The sequence below is a fragment of the Salmo trutta genome, chromosome 26 (genome assembly GCF_901001165.1).
Source record: "Salmo trutta chromosome 26, fSalTru1.1, whole genome shotgun sequence".
NCBI classification, from domain to species: Eukaryota; Metazoa; Chordata; class Actinopteri; order Salmoniformes; family Salmonidae; genus Salmo; species Salmo trutta.
This window is the reverse complement of record NC_042982.1, coordinates 25,438,674-25,464,986: the sequence shown is the minus strand read 5'-3', so window position 1 is coordinate 25,464,986 and position 26,313 is coordinate 25,438,674. Positions and strand designations below refer to the sequence as shown.

Sequence of the window (26,313 nt, the reverse complement as noted above, 5' to 3'; positions counted from 1 at the left end):
TGATCCATTCAAGCAGCTTACGAATGCAAAACAAAACATTGGTTCCACGTTTGGCTCTTGATTCTGATTCAGTCATTTCCCCTTGTCTTTAATCAGTGCATGATAAACATGTTCAGATTTTTTGCTCCCTCTCTGATTCTCTACCATGATGAAAGCTTCATGAATAAATTGAAAAGCAGACTCAGAGTAACATCTGCTTTTGAAGTCATTGGTCCTTTAACTGCAAGGAGTGTGCACTGCTCCCCAAATAAGATATGGGAATAACAAATGACAGAGACAGAGAGCGGGAACGAGAAAGAGAAAGAGAGAGAGAGAGAGAGAGAATGAGAAAGAGAGAGAGAAAGAGAGAGAGAGAGAGAGACAAACATTCACTAACCCTACCTAGCAGTAATTGTGGAGCAATGAACATGCATCTGAACAATCACTTTTCCTCTTGCCATGACTACATCATGGTGAGAGAGGCAGAAACAAAGAACCTTTTGGAAGAGAATACATTCATGTGATTGGATTGAAATATGCTGCCTGCATGTGGATGTGAGCATCACTAAAGGCCTGGCTGTGTTCTAGTACACAGGAGGGAATGTGCTTTACTGTGCTATAAACGAACATTCAACATGACTCAATAGGCCGAGTGGCCAATGCTGACTCGGGATGCTGACCATAAATCTCCCAGGGCCACCTTCTCCCTCATTAAATTATAAAAGATCTATGAGCCGTGAAACACTGACGGTGAAGGATCCCATCGGTGCCTAAAAATAGAGACCAACAAAAGAGATTTTCAGTCCATATTGTTACTCAAGAATCCTTCTAAGTATGTCTACAGAGCTTATGCACATCTGTGATGCGTCAGCTTGTCAAGAAAATGCTTACACCTCTGTGTGATGTCACGACCACGGAAATACGGTGTAAGAGCGACCAGGGAACACTCGACAGGTACGTTCCTGAGGTTCCAGCTGCAGCTCATTGCTTGTTATATTCGAATTGAAAATCCACTGCAGTACATAAGTTAGGAGTGCTCGGAACTAAAACGGAAGCCATGTTGTGTCTGAAGCTTTTTAAAAAATCATGGACCTTGCACTTATGGAGATTACATTTTCATGCGGTAAAATAAAAAGAGTCCCAACACATCACCATCATAATTTTTAAAGGGGGTCTGTTCCCACAAATGGAATCCTAATGCCAAAAGTTATGCCTCATACAATTCCGGCTCTGGGGGAATGAAAGCAAGGACAGAATGTGGCACATTGTAATGCTAGCTCACCAATCAGTGTTGACAAGGACCTGTTTCCACACTAGTGAGTTTTCAGGGCCTGTATAAATATCAGCCATCTGCGAGACCATCTGCATTAGGGTGCTATATCATGCACTAAGGCTAAGCCACCAAACATAGACAAGTTTGCTTCCATGGCGAGGTCTGCTCCCCATTTGTGATGGATGACCTGCTGCATGACTATTAGTATCTACCTCGCAATGTTTCATCTAACTGCATTACATTTTACTATTACAGGAGCAATTAGGGTTAAGTGCCTTGCTTAAGGGCACATTGACAGATATTTCACCTAGTTGGCTCAGGGATTCGAATTATATCTAAATAGGACACATTTATGAATACAAAAACCATATCAGTTTGTTTAAAATATGACAAAACTGACAAAACTGCACATGCTATAGCACATTGACAGAGTGAGACAAAGAAAAGCACTTCTTCATACCTCTCCTGGCACATTGGCTTGATGTAGATGAAGGGGAAGGGGGGGGGCATTGTTTCAAGCTATCTAGATATTGTGATGGAAATGATTGGGGGTCTTGTGCTCAGAGAGACACTTCAGAGAGAATCAGCAGTGAGGGGAGTGGAGTGGAGGACTGGCCTGGTGGCCACTGGAGACCCCAGACCTGTGTGTTATTTAAATAGATTGTTCAGAGACAGAAAAGGGGATTAATCTCAATGGGACACTTTGCTCCTTTGTTTATTTACCTCACTGGATGCACAGTCATACATTCTACATCCAGGGAAACCATGAATGGTTACATAAATATTATCTGGATGTGAACTATGCCTCAGGGATAATGGACACTATAAGCCAATAGATATGTAGACAGAAAAACGTCAGAATGTTTACATTTACATTTACGTCATTTAGCAGACGCTCTTATCCAGAGCGACTTACAAATTGGTGCATTCACCTTATGATATCATAACTTGTGTTGTGTTGAGTAGTGACATTTGTTGTAATTGTTTATAAATGCAAATATACAGTACATTGAATATACAGTACCAGTCAAACGTTTGAACACGCCTACTCATTCAAGGGTTTTTCTTTATTTTTACTATTTTCAACATTGTAGAATAATATTGAAGACATCAAAAATATGAAATAACACATATGGAATCATGTAGTAACCAATTTTTTTTCTAAACAAATCAAAATATATTTTAGATTTGAGATTCTTCAAAGTAGCCACCCTTGGCCTTGATGACAACTTGGCACACTCTTGGCATTCTCTCAAACCAGCTTCACCTGTAACACTTTTCCAACAGTCTTGAAGGAGTTCCCACATATTCTGAGCACTTGCTGGCTGCTTTTCCTTCACTCTGCGGTCCAACTCATCCCAAACCATCTCAATTGAGTTGAGGTCAGGTGATTGTGGAGGCCAGGTCATCTGATGCAGCACTCCATCACTCTCCTTCTTGGTCAAATAGCCTTAACACAGCCTGGAGGTGTGTTTTGGGTCTTTGTCCTGTTGAAAAACAAATGATATTCCTACTAAGCACAAACCAGATGGGATGGCATATCGCTGCAGAATACTGTGGTAGCCATGCTGGTTAAGTGTGCCTTGAATTCTAAATAAATCACTGACAGTGTCAACAGCAAAGCACCCCCACACCATCACATCTCCTCCTCCATGTTTCACAGTGGGACTCACATGCGGAGATCATCCATTCACCTTCTCTGCATCTCACAAAGACACGGTGGTTGGAACAAAAAATCTCCAATTTGGACTCATCAGACCAAAGGACAGATTTTCACTGGTCTAATGTCCTTTGCTCGTGTTTCTTGGCCCAAGCAAGTCTCTTCTTATTATTGGTGTTCTTTGGTAGTGGTTTCTTTGCAGCAATTCAACCACGAAGGCCTGATTCATGCAGTCTCCTCTGAACAGTTGATGTTGAGATGTGTCTGTTACTTGAACTCTGTGAAGCATTTATTTGGGCTACAATCTGAGGTGCAGTTAACTGTAATGAATTTATCCTCTGCAGCAAAGGTAACTGTGGGTCTTCCTTTCCTGCAGCGATCCTCATGAGTGCCAGTTTCATCATAACGCCTGATAGTTTTTGCGACTGCTCTTGAAGAAACTTTCAAAGTTCTTGAAATTTTCTGGATTTACTGACCTTCATGTCTTAAAGTAATGATGGACTGTCATTTCTCTTTGCTTATTTGAGCTGTTCTTGCCATAATAGGGATGTGGTATTTTACCAAATAGGGCTATCCTCTGTATACCACCCCTATCTTGTCACAACACAACTGATTGGCTCAAATGCAATAAGAAGGAAAGAAATTAACAATGCACACTTATTAATTGAAATGCATTCCAGGTGACTACCTCATGAAGCTGGTTGAGAGAATGCCAAAAGTGTTCAAAGTTGTCATCAAGGAAAAGGGTGGCTACTTTGAAGAATATAAAATAAAACATATATTTTGATTTGTTTAACACTTTTTTGGTTACTACATGATTCCATATGTGTTATTTATTAGTTTTGATGTCTTCACTATTATTCTACAATGTAGACAATAGTAAAAAATAAAGAAAAACCCTTGAATGAGTAGGTGTGTCAAAACTTTTTACTGGTACTGTATATATTGAAAAAAATAAGGAATTCCAGTCAATTATTTTTCCATTTCAATCTTTCCCAACATGTGTTACTTTTTCACTGCGCTGTCTCCCAACTTATTCCATTGGTTCTCCAGATAAGATACAGTATACACTATTGTAAAAAATAATGCAAGAACATTAACATTTTCTTTAAAGCACTGAAAAATAGTAGCCTATTCCATAAACATTTTCATGCAGACATCTGTAGGGGGAAACATTGTTAACCTTTTTTTGCACTGCTAAGGAAGTGGCCATCAAGTAGCCTACCTCACAGTCAGACCAGCCCAAGATGCCTTTGTGGTCATACGAGGCGATGTGAGCACTTCAGACTCTAGAGGTCTCCGTCCAGCATGCAGCAACATCCACCTATCCAGATTCTGCCCCTCACGTTCTAGTGCAGGGGACAACGGTATAGGAAAAGACCGCTCAGAGCCACGGAGACAGAGGGAACCTGAGGAACGCACGCTTCCCGGACGAGACAGAAATAACGGGAACTTTGATTTGACGCCAGGCTGATGCAATTACGATAATATAGAGCTGCATTCCTTAATGAAGGGATGCATTGACATTTCGAGTGTTCAAATATGATGTCCTTGGTTCCCTGCTCATTGTAGATTATATTTAATGTATCTCTCCTTTTTCTGATGTGCTACTTCGTTGTGACTGTACACTTGGGTCACCCACATGTATTTTAAGGCAGCCGGAGCGCATTGTTTCCAGCTTCGTTTCATGGGATTTCCAGTCGTGTCGGGTGCCGTGATGTCTGCAACATTTTGGTCTTTGTTTCTGGGTAAGTGAGTTTCCAATCGCAAATATTTAGTTATTTAATAGGAGAGTATCAATGGATTATTATGATTTATATCGAGAAGTTATATACATTTTGTATTGTTCACAAAAATGTACCATAGCTAACAGCGCTCTATTGTGCCTAATTTTATCCAGAATTATATCGAAATTAGCCTACCAATGATGTAATATAAACTATTCATACTTTTTATCTCACGTTCTTTTTGAATAGCCTAGATCACTTCGACAAATTAGCCATTTTGTAATGTAAAATAAAAAGTGAATGAGATGAGACTTAATTGCGATAAGTAGGCTAATTCAAGGGAAGAATTTGTGTTAAGAAAAAAAGTTAACTTCGTTTAAAAAAAGAAACCCACAGTGTGATTTGTGAATGTGAATTGAAAGCTGGGTTAATGATCACTCAACAAAGGCTACACTACAGGCATTCACTTGACTGGTGCTGGACAAAGACTGTCTGAGTGTATTCTAGGCTATTCATTGTCTGTTAATGACAGATTAAACACAACTGCTTCTTATCAGAAAGCACAAAGACAGGGCACGCCACATATAATCCGAATCACAAACTAATGTGCTGATTGGCAAACATAGATATTTCTAATAGATCACGGCCGGTGGTGAGCGAGCGGCTCGGCTGGTGCCCTTAAGAGGAATTAGGAAGCTGGATATCGCATGCCCGCGTGTGTCGGGGTCAGAGCTCGTAAGAGTGGTGCAAAGCAAACGATGAATATTCTCGGGCTTGTCTCCTTTGGTTAAATTACAACAATTCCGTCCATCGTTGTGATGGTGCATTCCAGAACAATTGTTATGTCTATTGACAGTTTGTTGGCTATAGCCTTCTGTGTGTAGCCTAATGTGTCCAGCAAACTTAGACCTGTTATATACAGTGCTTTTTATTTGCAATAGCACATTAAATGCATGACCTCTGGTAATATATTTGGATGTTAAATTGGGCCCTAAAGTCTTCTTTTGTCCAAATTCAATGCAATGTTCACAATTCTTGCAGTAACCTCACAATGTCTAAATTGCACTGTGAGGTTTCTAACAATTCAGGAAATACCATAGCTAGAGCTTTACATGTTCAAAGTACAGTAGCTATGCCTGAATGAGGTCTCAGTAGCCTGCCCTGCAAGGATAGGCGTATGAGTGAGGCAGACAAATGATGTGGGTTGCCGTCCATTGACCGACTTAAAAAGTTGGACTGAGGATGGGACACGCCATAGCACTTTAATACCCTCTGTCAACGGGATAATGATGATCATCATATAACCACTGTGTTCATTTTCTATAGCCTATAGGCTGGGGATCACTGGGCTGACAGTCTAGACATGCAATAATAGCTTTAGTGAACTATATTATCAGCTATTAATTTTGTTAGCTGGTGGTGATGATGGTGATGATGGTGATGATGATGATGGTGGTGGTGGTGGTGGTGGTGATGACAGTGATGATGACGATGGTGTTGATGATGGTTATGGTGATGATGGCGATGATGGTGGTGATGATGATGGTGGTGGTGGTGATGATGGTGAAGATGGTGGTGAGGATGATGATTATGATGATGATGATGGTGGTGATGATGATGGTGGTGGTGATGATGGTGGTGGTGAGGATGATGATGATGGTGATGATGATGGTGTGGTGGTTTTGGTGGTGGTTATGTTGAGTATGATGGAATTGGTACACTATATATACAAAAGTATGTGGACACCCCTTCATATTAGTGGATTCGGCTATTTCAGCCAGCCCCGTTGCTGACAGGTTTATAAAATCGAGCACATAACCATGCAATCTCAATAGACGGACATTGGCAGTAGAATGGCCTTACTGAAGAGCTCCGTGACTTTCAACATGGCACCATCACAGGATGCCAGCTTTCCAACAATTCAGTTCGTAAAATTTCTGCCCTGCTAGAGCTTCCCCGGTCAAATGTAAGTGCTGTTATTGTGAAATGGAAACATCTAGGAGCAACAACGGCTCAGCTGCAAAGAGGTAGGCCACACAAGCTCACAGAATGGGACTGCCGAATGCTAAAGCACGTAGCGTGTAAAAATCATCTGTCTTTGTTTGCAACACTCACTACCGAGTGCCAAACTGCCTCTGGAAGCAACGTCAGCACAAGAACTGTTCGTCGGGAGCTTCATGAAATGGGTTTCCATGGCTGAGCAGCCTCAGACAAGCCTAAGATCACCATGCTCAATGCCATGTATCGGCTGGAGTGGTGTAATGCTCCAGAGCATTACCGGAGCAGTGGAAAGCTATTTTTCATGGTTCAGGCCCCTTAGTTCCAGGGAAGGGAAATCTTAACGCTACAGCATACAGTGACTTTCTAGATGATTCTGTGCTTCCAACTTTGTGGCAACAGTTTGTAGAAGGCCCTTTCCTGTTTCAGCATGACAATGCCCCCGTGCACAAAGCGAGATGCATACAGAAATGGTTTGTCGAGATCAGTGTGGAAGAACTTAACTGACCTGTACAGAGCCCTAACCTCAACCCCATCAAACACCTTTGGGATGAATTGGAATTAGACTGCAATGAATTAGACTGCAGGCCATGCCTAATCACCCAAAATCAGTGCCCGACCTCACTAATGCTCTTGTGGCTAAATGGAAGAAAGTCCCCGCAACAATGTTCCAAAATCTAGTGGAAAGCCTTCTGTTATAGCAGGAAAGAGGGACCAACTCCATTATTTTGGAATGAGATGTTCGACAAGCAGGTGTCCACATACTTTTGTTCATGTAGTGTATTATCGTTTGTATTTAGCAGATTAGTGTAGTGCTGATGTGATCTTCAGATGGCATACATGTATTGGTTACATATCCCTCTGTGCGGTCTTTCATAATGGCAAACCAGGTTGAAGGAAATTTCCCTTATAATTATGAACAGATCAACACAGAGGCTGAGCTAAGAGAGAAGAGCTTATTCTATTATGGAATGATCAATACTCATTAATAGAGTTCATTTGCTTTTAATTTGTCTTTGGCCTTGGAAGTCCTGAGACATTCTTAATTTAATATCTGTGGGAGATGTAATATCCAGTGTTCCCTTTATAGATAAGTACCACAATTAAACACCACGGAAAACCTCAACTGCCTTTATCAAGGCATACATCACAAAATGAACAGAATAGTAGAAGGTCAAATAATGTGGTAAAGCCCTTAAAACTGCTGGAAGTAGAACCAGAGTAACCAAACCAAAGTAGTGGAGCTTAATGATGGATTGCCTGCCTGTCCTTCCCTCAGCAAAATATGGTATTGAATGGAAAATGTTAAATGACTGTCCATGAAGTAATAACAGATTGTAATTCACTTGACAGAAATGTAATGGGAAAAAAAGAGTAGCCTTTCCGTTGGAGTTATTCATTTCCAACCCCCAAACGCCCTCATTTCAAATGGAGCTTATGCGCTATGATATTTAGCAGTCTTGCATCTATGCTGCACTATTTGAGTTACATCCTCAAGTCTAATCATTGTTCATCTGATTCGCTATGTATGGAGATAGATACTAGGTTTAAAATGGGTTTCTGTTCCCGTTCTATATTTAGCAAGTCTCCAGGGGTGGACAAAGGATCTCTCAAATGTGGAGATGACAGGAGCCTCCAGAGCCAGAGGTTATGAAGTGACATCTCGATGTGTTTGCTCCTGAATCACACTCCCACACATACTAACCCCCCCTATCTCACACTAATACAAACACACAGCCATTTAAAAAAAAATCAGATGACCATAGAAAGCATTAAGGCTGTAGTTCTAGTTATTGCATACTTAGTCAGTATTCATCGACTAGGGGCTGTTGTAAGGGGTGCGTAACTGGTGGCAGGGAAGTCAGACGCAGGAGAGCAGAACTTGGTAAATAGCCGGAGCAGTTTAACAGTAAAAACCTCCGGCATACGAAATACAAAATATGGGCACAATATCCCGACGTGCACCAGTCAAACAAATGTACACAAGCACTTACAAAATAACAATACCACACAAAGACATGGGGGGGTTAACAACAGAGGGTTAAATAAACAACACATAATGAGGGAAATGAAAACCAGGTGTGTGGGAAAACAATACAAAAACAATGGAAAAATGGATCGGCGATGGCCAGAAGACCGGCGACGTCGACCGACGAACACCGGCCAAACAAGGAGAGGGATCGACTTCGGCAGAAGTCGTGACAGCTGTATTCAATCAAATCAGATGTTATTAGTCACATGCGCCGAATACAACAGGTGTAGACCTTACAGTGAAACGCTTACTTACGAGCCCCTAACCAACAATGCAGGTAAAAAAAGAAAGAAAGAAGAAGAAGAAGAAGAAGAAGAAATAAATGTAACAAGTAGCATGGTCAAATAATAATAATCACAGTAACAGGTCAGCACCTCAGGAGTAAATGTCAGTTGGCTTTTCATAGCTGATCATTCAGAGTATCTCTACCACTCTTGCTGTCTCTAGAGAGTTGAAAACAGCAGGTCTGGGACAAGGTAGCACGTCCAGTGAATAGGTCAGGGTTCCATAGCCCCAGGCAGAACAGTTGAAACTGGAGCAGCAGCATGACCAGGTGGACTGGGGACACCAAGGAATCATCAGGCCAGGTCCTAGGGCTCAGGTCCTCAGAGAGAGAGAAAGAAAGAAAGAAAGAAAGAAAGAAAGAAAGAGAGAAAAAGCGATAGAGAGAAAAAGAGAGGGAGAGAATTAGAAAGAGCATACTTAAATTCACACTGGACACCGGATAAGACAGGAGAAATACTCCAGTTATAACAGACTGACCCTAGCCCCACGACACATAAACTATTGCAGCATAAATACTGGAGGCTGAGACAGGAGGAGTCGGGAAACACTGTGGCCCCGTCCGATGATACCCCCTGACAGGGCCAAACAGGCATTATATAACCCCACCCACTTTACCAAAGCACAGCCCCCACACCACTAGAGGGATATCTTCAACCACCAACTTACTATCCTGAGACAAGGCCGAGTATAGCCTACAAAGATCTCCCCCATGGCACGAACCCAAGGGGGGGACAAGAAGATCACATCAGTGACTCAACCCACTCAAGTGACGCACCCCTCCTAGGCACGGCCAGGAAGAGCACCAGTAAGCCAGTGACTCAGCCCCTGTAATAGGGTTTCAGGCAGAGAATCCCAGTGGAGAGAGGGGAACCGGCCAGGCAGAGACAGCAAGGGCGGTTCGTTGCTCCAGTGCCTTTCCGTTCACCTTCACAATCCTGGGCCAGACTACACTCAGTCATTGGACCTACTGAAGAGATGAGTCTTCAATAAAGACTTAAAGGTCGAGACAGAGTCTGCATCTCTCACACGGATAGGCAGACCATTCCATAAAAATTGAGCTCTATAGGAGAAAGCTCTGCCTCCAGCTGTTTGCGTAGAAATTCTAGGGACAGTAAGGAGGCCTGCGTCTTGTGACCGTAGCGCACGTGAAGGAATGTTCGGCAGGAGCAATTCGGAAAGATAGGTAGGAACAAGCCCATGTAATGCTTTGTAGGTTAACCTCTCTGGGCCAGTGGGACGTTAGCGTCCCACCCTAGTCAACAGCCAGTGGAATCGCGTGGCGCGAAATACAAATACCTCAAAAATGCTATAACTTCAATTTCTCAAACATATGACTATTTTACACCATTTTAAAGATAAGACTCTCGTTAATCTAACCACATTGTCCGATTTTAAAAAGGCTTTACAGTGAAAGCAAAACATTAGATTATGTCAGGAGAGTACCCTGCCAAAAATAATCACACAGCCATTTTCAAAGCAAGCATATATGTCACAAAAACCAAAACCACAGATGACACTCCTAGGACATTATGTTATACAATACATGCATGTTTTGTTCAATCAAGTTCATATTTATATCAAAAACCAGCTTTTTACATTAGCATGTGATTTTCTGAACCGAAAACTTCCTGTGAATTTACTAAATTACTCATGATAAACGTTGACAAAATACATAACAATTATTATAAGAATTATAGATACAGAACTCCTTTATGCAAACGCTATGTCAGATTTTAAAATAGCTTTTCGGCGAAAGCACATTTTGCAATATTCTGAGTACATAGCTCGGCCATTACAGGCTAGCTAATTTGACACCCACCGAGTTTGGGGCAACCTAAACTCAGAATTACTATTAGAAAAATTTGATTACCTTTACTGTTCTTCGTCAGAATGCACTCCCAGGACTTCTACTTCAACAACAAATGTTGTTTTGGTTCCAAATAATCCATAGTTCTATCCAAATACCTCCGTTTTGTTCGTGCGTTCAGGTCAGTATCCGAAGGGTAACGCGCGAGTGCATTTCGTGACAAAAAATGTCAAAATATTCCATTACCGTACTTAGAAGCATGTCAAACGCTGTTTAAAATCAATTTTTATGCTATTTTTCTCGTAAAATAGTGATAATATTCCAACCGGACAATGTTGTATTCATTCAAAGACTGAAAGAAAAAAATGGAGAAGTCTTGTGAATGTGCATCTCAGTCTCACTGTCCCCAGGCAGGCCACTTACAAACTCTGCTGCTGTACTTTGCCCAGTGACAGGAGACACGTCATTCCGCTTTCTGAACGCTTTAGAGAGCCAATGGAAGCCTTAGAAAGTGTCACGTAACAGCACAGATGCTGTAATGTTGATAGAGATGCAACAGAATGACAACAAATTGTCAGACAGGGCACTTCCTGCATGGAATCTTCTCAGGTTTTGGCCTGCCATATGAGTTCTGTTACAGTCACAGACACCATTCAAACAGTTTTAGAAACTTTGGAGTGTTTTCTATCCAAATCTACTAATTATATGCATATTCTTGTTTCTGGCCAAGAGTAGTAACCAGTTTAAATCGGGTACGTTTTTTATCCGGCCGTGAAAATACTGCCCCCTAGCCCGAACAGGTTAACAGTAAAACAATGAAATCAGCCCTAGCCTTAACAGGAAGCCAGTGTAGAGAGGATAGCATTGGAGTAATATGATCATATTTTTTGGTTCTAGTCAAGATTCTAGCAGCCGTGTTTAGCACTAGCTGAAGTTTATTCAGTGCTTTATCCGGGTAGCCGGAAAGTAGAGAATTGCAGTAGTCTAACCTATAAGTGACAAAAGCATGGATCCATTTTTCTGTATCATTTTTGGACAGAAAGTTTCTGATTTTTGCAATGTTACGTAGATGGAAAAAAGCTATCCTTGAAATATTCTTGATATGTTCATCAAAAGCGAGATCAGGGTCCAGAGTAACGCTGAGGTCCTTCACAGTTTTATTTGAGACAACTGTACAACCATCAAGATTAATTGTCAGATTCAACAGAAGATCTCTTTGTTTCTTGGCACCTAGAACTAGCATCTTTTGAGATCTTCTAAAAGTAGAACATTTGCTGCCATCCACTTCCTTATGTCTGAAACACAGGCTTCCAGGGAGGGCAATTTTGGGGCTTCACCATGTTTCAACGAAATGTACAGCTGTGTGTCGTCCGCATAGCAGTAAAAGTTAACATTATGTTTCCGAATGATATCACCAAGAGGTAAAATATATAGTGAAAACAATAGTGGTCCAAAAACGGAGCCTCTAGGAACACCGACATTTACAGTTGATTTGTCAGAGGACAAACCATCTACAGAGACAAACTGATATCTTTCCGACAGATAAGATCTAAACCAGACCAGACCCTGTCCGTGTAGACCAATTTGGGTTCCAATCTCTTCAAAAGAATGTGGTGATTGATAGTATCAAAAACAGCACTAAGGTCTAGGAGCACGAGGACAGATGCAGAGCCTCGATCTGACGCCATTAAAAGGTCATTTAGCACCTTCACAAGTGCAGTCTCAGTGCTATGATTGGGTCTAAAACAAGACTGAAGTGTTTTATATACATTGTTGGTCTTCAGGAAGGCAGTGAGTTGCTGCGCAACAGCTTTTCAAACATTTCTGAGAGGAATGGGAGATTCAATATAGGCCAATAGTTTTTTATATTTTCTGGGTCACGTTTTGGCTTTTTCAAGAGAAGCTTTATTACTGCCACTTTTAGTGAGTTTGGTACACATCCGGTGGATAGAGAGCCGTTTATTATGTTCAACATAGGAGGGCCAAGCACAGGAAGCAGCTCTTTCAGTAGTTTAGTTGGAATAACATGGCTTTTGATGATCCTTGTTTGGGGTCTAAGCAGATTATTTGTTGCGATTGCAAACATAATAAAATGGTGGTCCGATAGTCCAGGATTATGAGGAAAAACATTAAGATCCACAACATTTACTGTAGAACCTTTTGAGAATCTGAGGACCCATGCCAAATCTTTTCAGTCTCCTGAGGGGGAATAGGCTTTGTCATGCCCACTTTACGACTGCCTTGATGTGCTTGGACCGTGTTAGTTTGTTGGTGATGTGGACACCAAGGAACTTGAAGCTCTCAACCTGCTCCACTACAGCCCTGTTGATGAGAATGGGGGCGTGCTTGGTTCTCTTTTTCCTGTAGTCCACAATAATCTCCTTTGTCTTGATCACATTGAGGGAGAGGTTGTTGTCCTGGCACCACACAGCCAGGTCTCTGACCTCCTCCCTATAGGCTGTCTCGTCGTTGTTGGTGATCAAGCCTACCACTGTTGTGTCATCGGCAACCTTAATGATGGTGCTGGAGTCGTACTTGGCCGTGCAGGAGGTAACTGAACACGCACCTCTGTGGGGCCCCTGTGTTGAGGATCAGTGTGGGCGGATGTATTGTTACCTACTCTTACCACCTGCGGACGGCCCATCAGGAAGTCCAGGATCCAGTTGCAAAGGGAGGTCTTTAGTCCCAGTGTCCTTAGCTTATTGATGAGCTTTGAGGGCACTATGGTGTTGAATGTTGAGCTGTAGTCGATGAATAGCATTCTCACATAGATGCTCCTTTTGTCCAGGTGGGAAAGGGCAGTGTGGAGTGCAATAGAGATTGCATCATCTGTGGATCTGTTAGGGTGGTATGCAAATCAGAGTGGGTCTAGGGTTTCTGGGATAATGGTGTTGATGTGAGCCATGACCAGCCTTTCAAAGCACTTCATGGCTACAGACATGAGTGCTGCGGGTCGGTAGTAATTTAGGCAGGTGTCACGTCCTGGCCAGTATAAGGGTTAATTAGTATTGTAGTTTGGTCAGGACGTGGCAGAGGGTATTTGTTTTATGTGGTTCAGGGTGGTGTGTTTGTTTAAAGGGTGTTTGATTTAGTATTTCCGGGGTTTTGGTTTATGGTCTAGGTTTATGTATGTCTATGTGGAATCTAGTGAGTGTATGTCTATGGGTGATTAATTGGGGTTGGGACTCTCAACTGAAGGCAGGTGTTTTCTCTTTGCCTTTGATTGAGAGTCCCATATATTGGGGTGTGTTTGTGTTTGTGATTCGTGGGTGATTGTTCTGTGTTTAGCCTTGTGCCTTACCAGACTGTTTTTGTTGATCGTTCATTCTTTGTTATTTTGGTGTTCATTTTGTATTTATTAAAAGCAAGATGAGCATACACATACCTGCTGCGTTTTGGTCCTCCTTCACCGACGACAACCGTGACAGCAGGTTACCTTAGTGTTCTTGGGCACAGGGACAATGGTGGTCTGCTTATAAAAACATGTTGGTATTACAGACTCGGACATGGAGAGGTTGAAAATGTCAGTGAAGACGCTTGCCAGTTGGTCAGCGCATGCTTGCAGTACGTGTCTTGGTAATCCGTCTGGCCCTGCGGCCTTGTGAATGTTGACCTGTTTTATAGTCTTACTCACATCGGCTGCGGAGAGCGTGATCACACAGTTGTCCGGAACAGCTGGTGCTCTCATGCATGTTTCAGTGTTATTTTCCTTGAAGCGAGCATAGAAGTAGTTTATCTCGTCTGGTAGGCTCGTGTCACTGGGAAGCCCTCGGCTGTGCTTCCCTTTGTAGTCTGTAATGACTAGCGCCAGAGCCGGTGTAGTACGATTTGATCTTAGTCCTGTATTGACAGCATAGCGGGATTTCTTATAAGCTTCCGGGTTAGAGTCCCGCTCCTTGAAAGCGGCAGCTCTAGCCTTTAGCTCAGTGCGGATGTTGCCTGTAATCCACGGCTTCTGGTTTGGGTATGTACGTACAGTGGTTCCTCCTTTAAAAGTTGCAGCGTACTGCGGCACAGTTTGCAATGGTGCCGCAGAATTCTATGGCACGTTATTTAAGTGTGAACCACTGGTACCATTAATGCTAGTTAGTGCTTGTTTGACCACCAAAGAGCATCTTTGGCATTTGATAGCCTTCAATAATGGCTGTACTAGAGAATGCGGGCAAGCGGGGTTCAATTTCCCAACGGGGATGAAGAAGTAGGCTGTCCTTGTAACTTAAGAATTTGTTCTTAATTGATTCCATATGTGTTATTTCATAGTTGTGGTACAATGTAGGAAATATTAAAAATAAAGAAAAACCCTGGAATGAGTAGGTGTGTCCAAAATTTTGACTGGTACTTGCTTAATTAATTTGATTAATATTATGGTGTTTCTATTCCAAGAATAACAAAAACCCTCTGGGTTTCTGTTAGGATGGAACGGAAAATATGGCGCTGTACAACGTGATGTCGGGAGTACAGTACGGAATCCCCATGTAGCGCCCGTAGGGCACGCGGGAGACTGGGGTTCAATTCCCTGACGGGGAGGAAGGAATAGGCTGTCCTTGTAAATAAGAATTTGTTCTTAACTGACTTGCCTAGTTAAATAAAGGTTACACTAAGAGCATAATATTTCTGCACTCTAATTCTAGTCTAACCAATGCCCAAGTGGAGATTAAGTGAAAATAAAAATCTCAATGATTTATCTAGACCAGTCCCCATGCTTGTCTCAGAGCGGTGCTAAAATAGTTGTAGGCTTTTGCTTCAAATCCTATTGCCTCTAACTTCAATATGCTCTTTAAATAAATAAGACCTGCGCCACTTTTAAAAGCACATTACTCAACATTAGTGAGACTCATGTCGCCTACGGTAGGCCTACAGTATATCGAAAAATATGACGTGACTCTCCGCCAATAATTACATATAAAGGATTGGAAGATTGGAGGATATTTCTGTAATTCAGTGATATTTATTCCCATAGTAATTTGTTATGGATCCATAACTAAATAAACATCGTAAAGTTGAAAGAGTATTTTTGTCATTATTTTATTAATGAAAGCATGAAGATGTCATTATTAGTTACATTGTTTGAGTTTGAACGTGCAGAACCCCTTCCTGCTCCTCCCTTCCCCATGGCTAGGTCGGTCTTCTGTGCGCAGCTCTGCGGCCCATTCCGTGCCCCCTGCCCTCGTGCCTTGAACCTTGCGCGCTTTCAGTGGATACAGCTGAAGAACTGCAAGGCAGTCCCATTGTGCGCCACTCCGGAGCCATGACCAATATATATTGTCCTGCTAATAACAGGGTTAATAATATATCTGTGAGAATATCCAATGGGCGTGTATAACATTCTAAATTAATAATAACAATAATCGCTTTGTTTAGAAAATAACAATATTTTACACATTATTAAAGTGCTGAAAAACATTAGCGCGTTTGGATAGTGGCCAGTCAGAGTACTATGAGACTAAGGCTCGTGCACGAGTCGACTCCATGTTTACTTTCTCTCTCTCTTTGAACGAAAACCACCACTCCCGGTCGGAATATTATCGCTTTTTTACGAGAAAAATTGCATAAAAATTGATTTTAAACAGCGGTTGACATGCTTCGAAGTACGGTAATGGAATATTTAGACATTTTTTGTCACGAAATGCGTCGTGCTCGTCACCCTTCTTTACCATTCGGATAGTGTCTTGAACGCACGAACAAAACGCCGCTGTTTGGATATAACTATGGATTATTTGGGACCAAACCAACATTTGTTATTGAAGTAGAAGTCCTGGGAGTGCATTCTGACGAAGAACAGCAAAGGTAATAACATTTTTCTTATAGTAAATTTGACTTTGGTGAGTGCTAAACTTGCTGGGTGTCTAAATAGCTAGCTGTGATGGCTGGGCTATCTACTGAGAATATTGCAAAATGTGCTTTCACCAAAAAGCTATTTTAAAATCGGACATAGCGAGTGCATAGAGGAGTTCTGTATCTATAATTCTTAAAATAATTGTTATGTTTTTTGTAAATGTTTATCGTGAGTAATTTAGTAAATTCACCGGAAGTTTGCGGGGGGTATGCTAGTTCTGAACGTCACATGCTAATGTAAAAAGCTGGTTTTTGATATAAATATGAACTTGATTGAACAAAACATGCATGTATTGTATAACATAAGGTCCTAGGTGTGTCATCTGATGAAGATCATCAAAGGTTAGTGCTGCATTTAGCTGTGGTTTGGATTTATGTGACATTATATGCTAGCTTGAAAAATGGGTGTCTGATTATTTTCTGGCTGGGTACTCTGCTGACATAATCTAATGTTTTGCTTTCGTTGTAAAGCCTTTTTGAAATCGGACAGTGTGGTTAGATAAAGGAGAGGCTTGTCTTTAAAATGGTGTAAAATAGTCATATGTTTGAAAAATTGAAGTTTTTGTATTTTTGAGGAATTTGTAATTCACGCCACGCCCATCATTGGCTATTGGAGCAGGTGTTCCGCTAGCGGAACGTCTAGATGTAAGAGGTTAATGGAAAAAAAGGATTCTGCCAGTTCGTGATGAGTAATCGCAGTTCTGATGTCCAGAAGTTATTTTCTGTCATAGGAGACGGTAGCAGCAACATTATGTACAAAATAAGTAAAAAATAAGTTATAAACAATGCAAAGAAACAAACAAAAAAACACAATTGGATAGGAACACGTAAAACATCAGCCTTCTTCTCTGCCACCATCTAATGCGTATCGCAGAAGTTCAGCGTTACAGCATGATTGAAATTTAAAGATAATGTTCCCGCGTTAGCAGAGACTGCATTCCCGCTGCATATGTCGGCTCAATCGGAAATTACCTTTACATTTCTTTACATTGCACAATCTGAAATGCTTCAGCCCTAGATACTGATTTTCATCAACATGACTTGACATACATTTTCCATAAAGCCTACATTTTCTACTTGGAGGTTGTTTTGGTTTGTAGGGTTGGGTTTCACTTGGCAGTTTTGAATTTGTGGGACAAAAATCACATGGTATTTAACACGCTTGGCCTGGACTCTTGGCTGGACAGTGCTTTGGACATTCTTGTGGTGTTTGAGGGAGGAAATGATCTTGATTGTTTGACTTATTAATCCTGTTGGAAGTCGCCGTAATACAAACAGAAAGCACACTATGAATGACTTGCACCTTTGGCATCAAGAGCAAAGAGAGAACAGATATGATTTACCTCCAAGGCTTTGTTTTCCTTTGGCAAAACATTAAATAATAGTGAATCCAAATATTTCAAGCTCTTGGCTGCAGAGATACACAAAGGATGGAAGAACCTTTTAGAAGACATGTGAGCACACATCTAATGATCAGCCTAATGAGAAGATGAAAGAGCACAAAGGTCTGTTACTACTAGAACTATACACCCATATTGCTAACAAACACTGATTAGCTTTTCTTGCAGTTTTTCTAGATGAGTTATGTGTTACTTGATTCCTTTGGCCTTTTTTCTGGCTAATACGCTTTTCATTTTTTTCTGCTGAAAGAACATTGTTTCATTAATTGAGGTGCTTTTAGGAAGGTTTTTCCATCCAGAGCAAGCCTAGGGCCCAATTCAATCAGATCCGCTTTAGCCGACATCCGCATAGTGTTTGTTTTGACAGTGTCAGAGGTGGAACTTTGTTAGAGCTGTCAAATCCACAAGCAGCTCTGTGGGTTAAGGCCAGTTAAGGCTATTGCGGATCACTGCCATTGGATGCAATGGCAGTGATCCACACCCGACTAGAAGTTCATGCAGCCGCTTTACAAGTTCATACACTCAAATTAATTTATAGGCATAAATCCCCACATCCAAATGAACATAAAAACATGCATTAGTCTAACATCAATGGTTTGACATTTTTATCAGTCATTATTTCTACCATTGATAGAGCCTACACTTTCTAGCGCCATTTTGAACTTCTAATGCAGTAGGGATAATAAGGAAGGGAGTGGTTTGTGACACACAAGAGCAGCCGCTCCACGATTTGTCAGCTCATACCCCAGTTACACCTCCAACATCATCAAAACATCAGCTATGTAGATCCTGCCAATTCTGGTTAACGTTGGTTAGCGCTTGATCTGATTGAATCCAGGTCCTACTTCTGTGTTTTGAATGAGAGCGACTTTAGGTGAAATAGTGCCTGTTTTATACCTGTTCTTGCTCTCTCTGTGGAACATATCCACTGTGTGTATTTTTTTTACAGTCAAAGACATCCTCGGTACAAGTAAAGGTCATTCTGGTGGGATGAAATTGTACATTTCAGCATGACAGATTTCCGCTCTCTTTTTCTAAATCCTGCCTATTTTAACTGTCTCTCACCATCTAATTTGCATCAATACACTACATTGATGTTGGACATCAATTTCACCATTGATCAATGTTTTTTCAAAAGGTCTGACTCAATATACAGTCTTCATTGGAAATATGATGTAGCATTGACATGGGCCACAAACGTCTGGACAGGTAGCTTTGTGGTGAGAGGGTGGCAGGTAGCCTAGTGGTTAGAGCATTGGGCCAATAACCAGAAGTTTGCTAGATCAAATCCCTGAGCTGACAAGGTAAAAATCTGTTGTTCTGAACAAGACAGTTAACCCACTGTTCCTAGAGTTTGTTCTTAACTGACTTGCCTAGTTAAATAAAAAACAGTACTGGGTTTGTGTTGTTTTCTGCCCTATAAATCTCAGCCGCTTTTTAACCTTCACTGACAAAATGACTTCCAGATTATTTTGGAACACATGAACAGGAACTGCCTATTTCACTTTACGGCTAACTTTTGACAGATGTTCTGGAGAGGGTCAGATTTAAGTTAACTCAAGCCACATGTATAGTACAGTAGGCTACATTCATTCTTGAATACCAAGCTCTTCTTTCTATGTTATCTATCAAGCATTGCAGACCTTCCATTTTAGGTTCATAAATGGGGTTCAAACATAAGAGTGCCCTGCGGCTTTCTCTAATCTCTGCCGCCATGGTCATTTACGAGCAAAGGTTTGGATTTCTGCACTATTTGCAGTAAATAACCATGAACGTCAATGGAGCAAGGACAATTATTGCTTCTTTTCAGAAAAGCTTTGCCGCTAGTGAACATAAACAGTTTGATGAGGGTCTCTGATTGGACGCAGAGATCTGAGGGTGAACAAGACAAATACTGATGTTTTCTGCCCGAACTACAAAGGGCATGGTGCTGCCTTGCGGTGATTCACCTCACTAAAGTTCTGGTATGATATTTTTAAATTGCGGATAGATTGTGGGTTCTATCAATTTAATTGTTTGCATAATTTCTAATCCCTATTTTTTCAATCTTTTTTCTCTATATTTTTTCCCTCTACCCTACCATCCCTACCCTGATTGGAATAAACTAATGGACAACAATACTTCTACTGCTACTTGTAGTTATTTTCTCTTACATGTACGGTACATCTACTTAAATAATTGTACATATATTTCTAATTTCGTCTTTCTGTAAATTCACCCATTTACATTACATTTACATTTAAGTCATTTAGCAGACGCTCTTATCCAGAGCGACTTACAAATTGGTGCATTCACCTATAATATCCAGTAGAACAACCACTTTACAATAGTGCATCTAAATCTTTTAAAGGGGGGGGGGGTAGAAGGATTACTTTATCCTATCCCAGGTATTCCTTAAAGAGGTGGGGTTTCAGGTGTCTCCGGAAGGTGGTGATTGACTCCGCTGTCCTGGCATCGTGAGGGAGCTTGTTCCACCATTGGGGTGCCAGAGCACGAACAGTTTTGACTGGGCTGAGCGGGAACTGTGCTTCCTCAGAGGTAGGGAGGCGAGCAGGCCAGAGGTGGATGAACGCAGTGCCCTTGTTTGGGTGTAGGGCCTGATCAGAGTCTGAAGGTACGGAGGTGCCGTTCCCCTCACAGCTCCGTAGGCAAGCACCATGGTCTTGTAGCGGATGCGAGCTTCAACTGGAAGCCAGTGGAGAGAGTGGAGGAGCGGGGTGACGTGAGAGAACTTGGGAAGGTTGAACACCAGACGGGCTGCGGCGTTCTGGATGAGTTGTAGGGGTTTGATGGCACAGGCAGGGAGCCCAGCCAACAGCGAGTTGCAGTAATCCAGACGGGAGATGACAAGTGCCTGGATTAGGACCTGCGCCGCTTCCTGTGTGAGGCAGGGTCGTACTCTGCGAATGTTGTAGAGCATGAACCTACAGGATCGGGTCACCGCCTTGATGTTAGTGGAGAACGACAGGGTGTTGTCCAGGATCACGCCAAGGTTCTTAGCACTCTGGGAGGAGGACACAAGGGAGTTGTCAACCCACAGTGGCCAATCCACCATTCATTCTGATCTTAACTCCAACCCTCTGATGTCCAGAGATAATGCCATTTTGCTATTTCCTTTTGCAATACATCCCTCCATTTTACTATTATCATAGTATTATAATACTATTATAATAGTATTATGTCTTACGGGGATCCTGAACCTCCCTATTTGTAAAATGTTTACCAATATTGTAAAAAATATATATACTTTACCCAAGAGTATTTCCTATTGACTGATTGTGGTGTTTCAGATCCCTTGCTATGATATTGTTGCACATCAGTGCTTGACACTGTTGAACTTTAACCACATCTTTCAATTGATACCTTAGTGTATGGGTCAATTGATACCTAGTGTATGGGTCAATTGATACCTAGTGTATGGGTCAAGTGAATAGAGATTGATCAAAATCAACACTTCTTTTGAATACCATTTAAAATGATTCCATTATCATCATTCATTGTTGGGATGCTATCATTCCAAGCTCACTGCTCTGTTTTGCTTCTCTCAAGCATGCTCTGCCTAAGTGAAAACTGGCAGCCCAGAATAAGGCTGGCACGCTTGTCTACTCTGAGCAGAACATGCTTTTGATCTGTGTTCTCTCTTTGGAAACTAGGTATATCTGTTTTCAGAGAGGCTGAGTGATCCGACGCGAGTACAGGAAATTAAATAGCTTCAACCCCCCCCAAAAAAATCCCTGTACCAAAGGTATCTTTCAATTTCAAGCAGCTTAGCATACTGCTTACATCAATGACACGAAAAGAATAACAAGTGCTTAACAATGTATTTTAGATGTGGTTTGCCTCCATTGAAAATAATGGAATTGTCATTCTGTATGTTCGTTCCATGACTGAAATTGGCCAAAGCTTCTTTTTCTCAGAGGCTGTAGTAAGCGTTTCCTCTGTGTCAAATGCTCTAGCCCCCTGTCACCTGAACGACCATTAGCTTGAGCTGAGGTGATCACGCTGCAAGGCTGAGATGATGAGTTGTGATTTGACTGTTTTATGTTATTCGTCAAATGTGCAAGCCCTTGCAAAATATGCAGGGAATTGTTGATTTTGCCACCAAAAATTCTGTAGGGACTAATTGATTATTATGTCCAAATAGAGGCTTTGATGTTCAAAATGCTTGATATGACTGAAGATCTGAATCTTTTGGGAATATTGCTTTCAGAGGAATAGGTTCTCACTATAAAGCACTCTATGATAGGGATTATCAGCTAGATTCAGCCGCGGGACGAGTTTTTCTTCGCTACTTAAGTGCTAATATTGTCACCCATCAGACTATTCTTGATTTAATCTTGTCTTTGCATATACTAAATAATATATGTGTGAAATTTGTTTTGATTTATAGTGGACCATTATCAAGCACCTGTATCGAAACAGGGGCAGGGGAAAGACATGTCATCTATGCACTTAAATAGCGAATGGAGGACGCTATTCCAGTGGTTCATTTTCATTCCAGTCTGTTGTAACGTGAAGCAATGTGCTTAATATTAGGAAAGTTGAGAAATAAATATAGTAGGCTTAGCCTATAGAACGCTGATGGGATAATTCTCTTTTTAATAGAGGCCATCACTCACGCAATTGCACAGCCTAATGTTGCGCAACATGAGCTCATGGGCTCTCATGAAGGGTTTGATTCGATTTTGGATTACATTTGCATTGATGTCAGAGTGATTAGAGGGACAATAGAGTGCTGAATACCAGACAGTTAGCAAGTTTGGTAGCTTACTAACGACCATCAGCAGCATCAGAGCTTGGAGATGCCTAATTACCCTGACTAATCGGTCACGTGGAATTTGACTACCGTTATGACCCGTGAACGCCGGTGTGGCGGTAATACGATCACCGTAACAGCCCTAACGAAGGATTGACTTCTTCTCCCACATATGACGTTAAGAAGTAATTTAATTACAGAAAGTGATTACAGATTTTTTTTTAAAATATCAGCCCATGATGCAAAAGCATATTTCACAAGGCAATGGCAACCCTGTTGTTTTTTCTCTCTCTTTTTGTGGAATGGGAGCCAACTGAGTGAACGGGGGAAATGTTCCTCATCTGACTATTTAGACGCCCGCTGTTCCTTTCAATTTGAAACAGTCTATTAGCTCTGCTAGCAGGCCACTCCATTAGGTGTTCTGAACCCGCGTGCTCCATTGTCTCACTCCATTTCCCTCTTGCTGCTCTCCCCCAAGCGTAAGTGCCAGTAATCAGCCTCCTGTTCTTCTTGCATTAATCTTCACCCCCATTGGTCGTCACCACTCCATCCGGAAAAGATCCAAAGATGGATGGTGTTTGCAGGGGGAATTTGGTGACCATTTATTATTGCATTTAAAAGTAAGGAATAAGGAATGGGTAACCTGCATGTAGCAACAACACCTTGAGGACCATTTGTCTTCTTACCTGAGTCCCTATTTGTCCCTATTTGATTTGGAGGGGTTTTAAAATCTGAAGTTTGTTCATGGTTCAATACTTTTGTTTTATGTCTGTAATTAATTGATCAATACATAACGTCCTGTAATTCAGATAGGTTGCAATTATTTTATCAGAATCATGAAACTGGCTTCATATGATAAACACGTATACTGATGCTGATTAATTTATAACTAAGGATAAATGCATTGGTCATCACGACTGCAGATCTTTTATTGCTATTCAGTACAACTAACTGTAGAATGCAATATTTAGGTCCCACGGTAGTGGCTTGCTTTTATCTTGTACTAGAGGAGTCATGATGGATGGTATAATTATCAAGCGACAATGCCAGGCATTTGGCTGTTCATACCACAGCAAAAACATTGTAAACTGGATATCGCTGATCAATCGCTAGGCTGCCTGCAATTAAGTGTGTAATGCTGCTGATTACACTAGCCTGCAGTGTGTCACACTAACAGTGTCTCAACCTTTAGACACTGAGAGGCGAGATGCACTCAATGGAAGAAGTTTATGTTTGCATAGGAGATTAAGTCACTTATTCAGGTGCTTAGGCCAGGGGTGTCAAACTCATTTTGCCCCGGGGGCCTCATTTGGTCTTTAACGAGTTCCGGAGGGGCGCGCTTAAATATGGTTATATTTCCTCGCCGCCAGAATTAGTAAAAAATGGTCCTCTATCCATCGTTTTTTAAATTTCTGATGCTCCCTGACTGTCTAGCTTTCATTTCGGTGAATATTAACGAGCTGGACACAATAAAGAAACTACACAGTTTCAATTTGGTTTTTGTATTTTTGTTTGTATTTTTTTACAAATAATGGAATGTATGTTTGGCACCCATGGCTTAGAGTTAGACCATGGTGAGTGTACAGTAGATTGCCCTCCCTGCTGAAAAAGCCATTTTTTTCTCCCTTCCTGTGAAACTGTTCTAGAACAGATGGCATCACCACCTTTACTTTTACGAGTCGTTAGACTTGACTTGTTGATGAAATGGAGCCTTTCCGCTATACTGCCCATGCAGATGTGTAGCTCTATGGTTTGATGTTATCCACCATGTAGCATAGTGCCGTGCAGCAATAGCGATGTAATATGCAGCCCAAACACCTATTAGCATTACATTTACAGGCTTCAGATATTGCCTTTCCAAAGAGGGCACATTATGTTTTCCCATGACTGAGATGGCAGCAGCACCACGACCTGTGCTCTGATAAAAGTGTAATGTGGGGTTGTTGTTCTGCATGCCTGAAATACACACACATTCACACTCTTTCTCTCAGACACACACACACACACACACTCCTGCCCTGGGATCGTGGGGCTCATGGTACGGTTGTGCTCCTGCGTCTGAGGAGGCTTCCAGTACACTGGGGAGTGGCAAATTAATGCCATCTACTTCCCTGTTCCCGGATGGCCCAAGCTCCTACTTACATTTCCTGCAGATGCTACCATTTTCACTCCATTGTTTAGTCATCTTCTGCCCCTCCTGTGTCTCTCCTTGATTCTTTACCTTGGTCCTCATCCAGCCTAACTGTAGCTCACTACGCCACCAGAGAAGACACTGGGCTTAGGACTGTGTTTAAAATGCTTGTCATGGTTTTGTGTTTTTGTCACATTTAATGTATCCCATGCTGGTGCTGGACAGTTTGCTTCTGAATGAGATTTTCCTTTTCAAATATTTGTTCATTTCGGAGCAAAGGTTCAGTTGGGAGCAAATAAAACATGACGGACACGGCTTGTCTTTTTTATATTAAATGTGAGGTCTTTAACAGTACACATCATTTTATTGTCTGTGTCATTTCAGAAAGGGAAATCTGGGGTGTTAGCATTTGGCATGATTTGCCGTTTGGGTTCTAGAGTTGCTGTGGAGGAGGAATTGCAACGTTTGCAAAATCATGCTCTTAAAATAATTAAAGTTGGCAATGATGACTGCGTATTCTAGACTAGTCCATGCTCAAAAAGTACAGCGATGGGAAGTACTGTACCATCAAATGTATGCTATGTTATAATTTTTTTTTAAATGGCATTGGGTTAGAATATAGAATACGAAGATGTGATTAAATGGATTGCAAATAGAGAATAAAGACATGCCTCATCTCCTTGGTTACTGGACCCAATTTAAAAAAAAACGAACATTTTCCCTATCTACACTCTTGGGAAAAAAAGGTGCTATCTAGAACCTAAAAGGGTTCTTCGGCTGTCTCCATTGAAGAACGATTTTTGGTTCCAGGTAGAACTATTTTTGGGTTCCATGTTTAACCCTTTCCACTGAAGGTTCTACATAAGGCTGTGGCGGTCACAAAATTTCGCTGGTGATTGTCAAGCAAATAACTGACGGTCTCACGGTAATTGACCGTTAATTAACATGAACACATTTAGCATCTCCTGGCTTCCACACATAGCCTACAAGCCATTTTAAAAAGTATAATAAATCCATGTAATATAGTCTACACCTTCACAATAAGTCCATTATTTATTTTAGACAGGTCTAAAGAAGCATGATATGAAAAAAATGTAGTCTATTTCAGAAGAAAACAATGGCATACTCTGAGTTGTCCTTATGTTAGGTCCAGATGTGGTTATGCCAAATGGCTGTGGGCTACACTAGTTAATTTAGCAGACAAGATTTGCTTATAATTCCGTCGCATTATTTTATAGTATGAGGAATACAATTGAACAAATCTGAAAAATAATATAAATATTTTCCCCAAACGATTTGAGGAAATGCGCACATGCAGCAATTCTGTGTTGAGCGGTTAACAAAGAAATAGGTACTCCTATATCCTTAATTTAGAGTTATGAATGTAACTTTAGTTGTTCTACAAACGTTGGGCTATATGTTTAGATGTA

The 26,313-nt window shown here is 41.4% G+C and overlaps 1 protein-coding gene across 1 annotated transcript in view; it reads left to right on the top strand.

Moving 5' to 3' along the window:
* The first annotated feature begins 4,055 nt into the window (after positions 1-4,055).
* The window catches only part of LOC115163530 (CXADR-like membrane protein), an 85,747-nt gene continuing 63,489 nt past the window's right edge, over positions 4,056-26,313 (top strand). Inside the window, exon 1 of the mRNA XM_029715510.1 lies at positions 4,056-4,660. Coding sequence (XP_029571370.1) covers positions 4,555-4,660 — 106 coding nt within the window. The 5' untranslated portion in view covers positions 4,056-4,554. The remainder of the gene's footprint in view (positions 4,661-26,313) is intronic.